This window comes from Limulus polyphemus, unplaced genomic scaffold (genome assembly GCF_000517525.1).
Source record: "Limulus polyphemus unplaced genomic scaffold, Limulus_polyphemus-2.1.2 Scaffold353, whole genome shotgun sequence".
Lineage (NCBI taxonomy): Eukaryota > Metazoa > Arthropoda > Merostomata > Xiphosura > Limulidae > Limulus > Limulus polyphemus.
The window spans coordinates 374,632-383,003 of record NW_013665963.1 but is presented as its reverse complement, the minus strand read 5'-3'; the positions used below and the strand labels follow the sequence as shown (position 1 = coordinate 383,003).

The following is an 8,372-nucleotide window of genomic DNA, read 5'->3' as shown; positions in this document are numbered from 1 at the left end:
GCTTTAGTTTGATTTGCCACCTCTTGTTTCTATTTTCCTTTTTTTTTCCGTCCCACTCTCTGACACCAATTTGTTACGTCTCTGTTCGTTTGCTAACTTTCCATAGAAATTCTTTCCCAGAAACTTGAGCGATACAAGTCCTTTTTTAATTAAAACTAGTTTATTTTTTCTCAATACAATTTGCAATACACTTAATTTCCACAGTCACTTTACTTAAACATACGCTATAATTCACAACGAACGTTTCACGCACTTTTCTTACAACCGCGATTGACTCAATTGTCCGTCTTTATCTGTCTGCAATTATCTATCTATCTCTGTCGTCAGTTCTCGCCGGTCTTATATATACTAAATAGAGGGCGTATCTAGCAAATGCTATGACGTTCAACATATTCCTCGATCTTTCTAGATACTCATTACGTGTTACCAGAGTCACGTGACTTCCGATGTCGTAACAAACGTAATTTTTATGGCTTGGATATATTCAAAGTTAAAGGGCAAAATGTATTTTCTTACATTTATGCATAATATTTAAGGTAGGAAATAAATGTCATGACATCTGTTTATAATCAATTATGTGGAACATGTTTTAATAATGTTCTTTATAGTTTCATCACCACTACGTCTTCAAAATTTGAAATTTATCTGCATAAGAAATGGCCCTCTGTTGGAGTGTTTATGCGAAAATTAGTTGTAGCGCAATCGTACATCCCATTGCGATGCGGAGAATTGTGGTTATTGAACAAAAGGATAATCCTATGTTGAGATGGGATAAATTACAATTATTAATTTGGAATACAATAATGCATGAATGATTCGAAAGAAGTTCGTTAGATTTATTTTAGCATTATATTTCTAAGCCGAAGATGTGGAAAAGTGTAGCTCTGTATTACGATTGACTAGTACGAACAATGTTAACCTGCACTGTTGCAGCAAGTTGGCTCAGCTTTGTTATTGTACCAAAGTTTCAAAAGTAAAAAAGTGTACTTTGGCCAGTGAGTTTTAGTTGATACTAGATGTTTATTGTCATAACTGACATTAGCAAACAGTTTTATTTGATGCAAATCTAATACTATTAATAGTAATACTGTAAATGTAACATCGAGAAGTATCTCACTACAATTTGCAAACAGTACTATTTTTACAGTAAGGTGATTTACATTCGATAGACAAACCACATTGTGTCTGTGGTGCTTTAATTTTAATTTCATTTCACAGTTACAGTGAAACATTTGAATTGAGCTTGTAATTGTTTGTTTCATTGGAAGCCCACCCATCCCCCAAAAAAAGCCATGTCATCACGAGATTTTTATTATAGTAGATCTAGAGGAAGAGGGAGAAACAGGCCACCTAGAGCTAGGGGGTTTTATGCAAGGGGAAGAGGTCGAGGAAAGGAGCATTATAAGTCTCATGGTTATGAAGATAAATATTATAAGCATGGTAAAGAAAGATATGAAAGTTCAAGAAGAAGACATGATAGGAAGCGCTCATACTCACGAAGTAGATCTCGGTCTCGATCACGTAGTCACAGTAGAGATAGCCGTATTCATTACTCTCACAAACGTTCAAGAACTAGGTCCTATTCACGTTCTCCTTCCCACCACAGGAGTCGTTCTCCTCAATCATCCCATGGTAGAAGTCATTCTCCCTCCTATAATAGAAGTCGTTCTTCACCACAACGCCGAAGTCAATCTCCTCCATTATCCTATCATCGCAATCGTTCTCCATCTTATTGTCAAAGTTATACTCCACCCTCACCATCTAGAAGTAAGAGATCAAGGGAAAAGGAAGTGGATCGCACACCTGAACATCCTCCAAGGAGTAGGTTACAGTCTTCACCAGAAGAAAGAAAATATCAAGAGGTGATTGTAGCTAACAAATGTTTTGTAACTTTATTATCAATATATGCAGTATAATTTTTAGAAATTGGTTACATTAGAAAGTATTGGTGGACTAAGAATAAAGATATAGATATATATTTTGAGGACAGCATAAACTGTACAGAAATTTTAATCAGTTTCAAGGATAATTAGACAAAGTTGTACTTAACAAACAATAGCAAGAACTTCAAGTACATAAGATTATATTATTAAATTTAGTTTTAAAATTGAGTAATATTTTGCTAAAACTTAAGTTATTCTGCTGTAGTAATTTAAGTGTTTTGTATTTTTTTGTGCATTGTGTTGAGGCTAAGAGATCTGTGCTAAGGAATTGCAACACAGGTAATAGTATCAAACTCAAAGAGATTTGAAACTGGCTGTTATATAATGTGAGAAAGGGGGAGATTATGAAGTGTGTGTGAAGTAGGGCAATCTCAAATTAAATAAGCAGTTATATAGTTTTATAGTGGAGTACAGATAAAACTAGAACTAGTAGAAGCAGAATTTGAAGAACACAACAATCACTAATGCTTATTGGGCCTGTGCTGTTTGTAATGGGAGGTCAAAATAGTTGAATGTATTTAGGAAGTAAAGAATTGCTGCAGAGTCTCAAGGATAGAGTCTTGTACAATTTGTAGCCTTTTCAGCTCTTAAATAAACATATTAACCACCAGAGGCATTGCTAAGCATTGGCACACGAGGCTCGTTCCTTGAATCCCCAGTTGGTGTCTTGAAAAATCAGAATAGAAAACCATGATCGATATCATACTGAAACGCGAAAAATTTCCACACCTATGGGCCCGAGCTCCAAATCTTTTAAGTACTTAGCAATGTCTCTGTTAACAACAAAAGACCATTTAGTTTTGGCATACCTGTTCTCGAGGAAAAGTAATTTTAAACCTATACTTCATTTGTTAGGAATTATTTTGTTCTTGAACTGGGTAATGAACACAATCAACATAATTAATTACCTATGAGTTTTGATTACATCAATTAGTGTCATGAAAATAATCAACTGATCGAAATCAGGGTTTCCAATTATAAGTGTTTTAGATTATTCCAACTAACCAAGTAATCAAAATATTGCCATTATGAGTTCTCATTATTATTTTCAATTAATTCAAGGCTGTTTAGTTGAAACAATTATCATAACTTATGTAAATAATCATCTAATGGAAATATTTTGTTTTCAGAATTCCTAATACATATTGGAGGGATTTAGATATTTTGACAATAAGTTAGAAAAAATGATGAAGCCACAATAGTGAAGCATTGGCTAAAATAATCAACTAATCAAAATTAGTATGTGATTATTATTGTTTTTGATTATTCCAGCTATTCAACTCAAGTAAAAATACTCAAATGAATGTAAGCAGTTAATAAACCTGATGGTTAAAATTGCCAAAAAATCCTAATTTGTTTCTGCTGTATTTTGTAACAATTGGAAAAAAGTTGGAGATTTGAAAAAGATAGGCTATACTTCAGTTATGACAGTTTTTGTCTAACAGAGTGATTGGCTTATGGAATGAGTTGTGGTCTTTAATATGGGATTTGTTGATTTTCTAAAAAATAAAGGGCGTGTTTCAGTTTTTGCTTTTCTTAAGGTTGATTGTGCAAGGACAACTTTGAAAGAGTAAATGGCAGGGTTTGCACAAGTCATGAAAATCCTGGAAAGTCTTCACATTTTATAAAAAAAATCAATATTGTAAGTATGGAATATCAGTGGATTTTATCAGAAGGTTTTGTAAAAAGACTTTGAAATCTAACCCCATTGCTCATATATCCCTCATTTTTACTGATGACAAGCCACACCATTGTGTTTATCTCAGTTTCATGATCTCTAGAAAACGTTACCCATAAAATGGGAAATATGCTGATTTTACATATATTTAAGTCAGCAGTTTCTTGATGTTATGGTGGTAGTGAAAAGTAATTTGCATTACTGACAAATGAAATGCTTATATTGGACTGTGTTACTGAAAATTCATGCTGTTTGGGATACTAAAATTGGGATTTTGTGAGAGTTGAATTTACTGATGGTAATATATTGCAGTGGTAAAGTTTTCATTGCATAGTAGTTAATTCTTCAATCAGTAGCAGCATTGTACGATAGTAGTCCATAGCATTCGTATTTAGTGATGTGCATTCCAATCACATTTGTCAGTTTTTGGCAAACTGTTATGAATCAGAAGGATAGTCAAGTTTTTCCTAATGGTATATGGCATGTCATACGACATTGTATAATTACTGAAAAAAGTTGTTATGAATAAAGAAATAAAGTTATCACAAGGACCATAAAATAATGTCAAGTGGATTACAAATGACACAGAAACTTTGGCGCTTTCAATTACTTGTTTGTTCTTCTTCAGGACTGAAAATGGTAAAGGTCAAAGAGTGTGGGGCAATAGATATGAAAAACAAGTACTCATCACTCAAGCCAGAAGTGTTTGTCAAGTTAGCAAAGAAAACTGACTAATTCTGATTGAAGAAGAGTGTGACAATAGGCAGTGAAAATTTCAAGGCTACCTTGACAAACACTTTCTGCTCACATGTGTACCTTTTTTTTGTATTTGTTACCTCACACTCTCTAACATTTACCATTTTCACCCCTGAAGAATAATAATGACAACTATTTGAAAACACTTGAGTTTCATAGTCTCTTTGAAATTTGGATTAAAAAGTAGTGAGATGGCATGTGCAAAGGTGAGAATAATTTGTGTTTTTTAAATCTTTAACTGTTACAAGAACTATATGTGCATTAATGATGGATGACAACAGTTTACATTTCTTGGTGTTCACTTAATCTGATCTATTTCCAGTTTTTTCTAATAGTCAGAGTTGTGCTATTTTAACATAACATAATGTTTTGGTACAACAAGGGACTCGTAGGTCCATCTTAGTTATCTCAACCTCTAAACTAAATTATTAAATATTTGAATTAAAAAAACAACCTTAAAGCCAGCCCTTATCATTCATATAGTTATCAAGTTTCTCTTAAACTCACTTAAATTTACTGCTTCCACAATATCCAAAGGCAAATAATTCTAAAGGCTAACCACCTTGTTTGAAAAATGAAACTGTCTTAGCTAAAGATGACTCCTGCCAAATTTTGTATTTGTGTCCACCCTAGTCTTACTATTCTCACTGTTAAATATGAAAAAATATGATGCATCAACACTATCAATCCCCTTTACAATCTTAAACACCTCAATCAGATTTGAGAGATTTCAGCCTCTCCTCATACAACAATCCCTTCATCCCAGGCACCATTCTAGTAACCCTTCTCTGAACTCTTTCCAACAACTCAATGTTTTTCCTAAGGTAAGGAGCCCAATACTGAACACATATTCCAAATGTGGCTTAACCAGTGACCTATACAATTAAATTATAACTTCTTTAGACTTGTATTCAATGATTCTCTGGATACAATCTAAAATTCTATTTGCCCTACTACTAGCAACAGCACACTGTTTGGATGGCTTTAGAGACTGATCGACTATTATACCAAGATCCCTTTCCTTCATTACACTGTTAAGGTTATTCCCACCCAAATTATACTTACTATTCAAGTTATGATAACCCAAGTGCATTATCTTGCATTTGTCATAGTTAAAACACATCTGCCATTTATTTGCCTAACTTGCTACATGATCTAAATACTTTTGTAAATCAGCAGCATCCTCTTCACAACAAGCAACACCCAAGACCTTAATATCAGCTGCAAATTTAAGTAATTTATTGACCATACCTTCATTTATGTCATTGATGTATATCAAAAAGAGCAAGAATCGTAAGACTAAGCTGTGAGGTACCCCACTTGTCACATTAATCCAGTTTGACTGAACTCCATTTGTAACAACCTACTCCTTTCTTCTTTCCATCCACTCTTCTATCAAATTAGATAACTTATCCCCCACATCTATAGAGATATTTTTTTTTACAAGCCTTTTATGTGGCACTTTGTCAAATACTTCTTAAAATCCAGATATACCAAATCTACCTATACCCATACCCTCATCTACATAAGTAGTAACCTTGATATTGAGGTGATAGTGAAAAGTAATTTGCATTACTGACAAATTATATGCTTATATTGGACTGTGTTACTGAAAATTCCTGTTGTTTGGGGTACTAAAATTGGGTTTTTGTGATAGTTTAATTTTCTGATGGTAGTATATTGCAGTCGTAAAGTTTTCAATGCACTGTACTGAAATCCTCAATCAGTAGCAGCATTGTACAGTAGTAGTCCCTAGCATTTGTATTTAGTGATGTGCATTCCAATCACATTTGTCAGTTTTCGGCAAATTGTGATGAATCAGAGGGATATTCTAGTTTTTACCAAAAAATGCAGAAACTTGAGAAAAAGTATTTGCATAATCAAAAACAAACTCTATGTATAAACAGAGATGATGGGCCAATCAACATGTCCTACTGGAAGACCTGTTTATCTTAAATATTCTAGCACGTCTAACCCTCTATCTCTTGATCTTGTTTTTCAAAAATGAACTTGTCCATTAATGGTTGGAACTAAATTCTTACTTAACAGACACTAGAATTTTGCCCTGATGATGGTAACACGTTTACCAAAACTAGTTGGCTGTAAGTTATATTAAATCATTTTACTAATTATTGTGCTTTTTGTAATTGTTACTTTTAATATACCAGCACAATGTGCCTTAAATAGAATTATAATTTGGACCCTATAACTAAATATTTTTAATGGATGGTTGGGACTAAATACAGTACTGTGATGTATATTATTAACATTAATTGTCTCTTTGTGTTCTTTATAGTATTTTCTTTCAGATTTCAAATGAATATAACATTTAAAAAACTGGTTCACGATTTTACTTGTAATCATCATACCCCTTGATGACAGATATGCATGACAGCATTCTTGATAATAAGTAAAATAATTCCATAAAACTGTTTTAAATATTGTTTATAAGCAGGTATATGCTATCCTACAGAAAAACTTATAGGCAGAACATCACCTTCAAATATATACAAGTTTTATTGACCCACATGGTTTCCAGTTCATTTTAAGATGAAATTCTCAGTTTGAAATTGAGGAAATCTTAAGAAATAATTGAATGCAATAATTTGGGAAAAAACAATACATATACAATATTCATCATTCTCTTTAACCCTTTCCAGATGGGTGAAAGGCTATGTCATCACGTTTCTTGACACACATCCAAAATTTTATTGAACTACTATTTCATGAATTGATGTCAATAAGTTTGGTATCAAACTGTAGATTATAATTCAAATTTTAGTATTATATATTACTCAAATTCTTAATTTAAAAATAAATATTTAAAAAGAACAGTTAAACATCGATTTTTGTGTGTGACGTGGTATGTTGAATGCAGCATTGGTTCAAATTAGATGTTTGTGATGTCAAAATACTAAGTCTGCAGTTTCATACGAATTAGGAACTCAAATTACAAGCTAAAATATAAAATAAGAGCCTCTTATCTTTTCAATTTACTAAGATTTGCTCATGTATTAAATCAAACACAGTGGCACCCCAACCACCTCTTTCCATTTTTGGAAATTCTTCCTTATACACACTTACTTCTATATATATGACATGAATAACCAATCAAAAGCTCAGAATGTCTCCCTAGTGGCTTTCTCAGCCGTTTTAACATGTTTGGATACCATCTCTTTCTTTCGAACCAAGATTTCAAGGAGGTAGGCTGTGGCTTTAGTCTGTTCAAAATTTCATAATTTTTTAGACTTAAATACAGCTTGGTTACTGAGCTTGATAAATTATAGTTTAATTCTATGATATTGATGTAATAATTTATGATTTTTTAGTTATTCAAATGTATATATAAAACCTAAAAAAATTTTGTTTCATATCCTCCGTGTGCAAAATTTTTAAAAGCTTAGCAATCTACGTCAAGCATCAACCGAGTACAAAGATCGTAACTAGAAGAGATAATTGTTTGCTTTACTTCTTTATTTACTGTTCTATGTTCTAAGAAAAATAAGTTTAAGAACTTATTTCAAATTAGCAATAAGCTATATACATATATAATGTATTATAATTGAAATGAGACTGTATTTTACAAAATACTAGTCTACTATAACAGAGCTAAGACAGGTCACTTAGTACAGATCAAAGGTCAGTTTTATGTTATTTGATACAGTAACATGAGTGCACGTGAGCTGCATCAATGTAACTTCTGTATTGTTAGCCAGGCTTGGCTGAAAGGTCAGTAAAATAAAAATAGTAAATATATATATATATACATGTATAATGTTATGAGATTTAAGCTATTTAGTGTAAACATTTATGTTTTCTTGTTATTCTAGAATGAAAGAGGCATAATTTATATTTATTTTCTAATTTTTTCTGTTGGTTGCGAGATTTGTCAAATCTACCGAACCCGTACAGAGATTCATTACTGAAAATATTAGATACAATAATAAAGTTTTTTTTCTTAAGAAACATTTGATAACTATCTGGACATTATAAAG

The 8,372-nt window shown here is 32.3% G+C and overlaps 1 protein-coding gene across 12 annotated transcripts in view; it reads left to right on the top strand.

Annotated features, from left to right (window-relative positions):
* Positions 1 to 714: 714 nt before the first annotated feature.
* Positions 715 to 8,372, top strand: part of LOC106457632 (serine/arginine repetitive matrix protein 2-like) — a 117,649-nt gene continuing 109,991 nt past the window's right edge. For all 12 annotated transcript variants that reach the window (XR_002610220.1, XR_002610218.1, XR_002610217.1 and 9 more), the window contains exon 1: positions 715 to 1,862. Coding sequence is in view for 8 of the 12 variants with exons in the window: in XM_022383624.1 (XP_022239332.1) it covers positions 1,293 to 1,862 (570 nt within the window). In the remaining 4 variants the exon portion in view is untranslated. The remainder of the gene's footprint in view (positions 1,863 to 8,372) is intronic.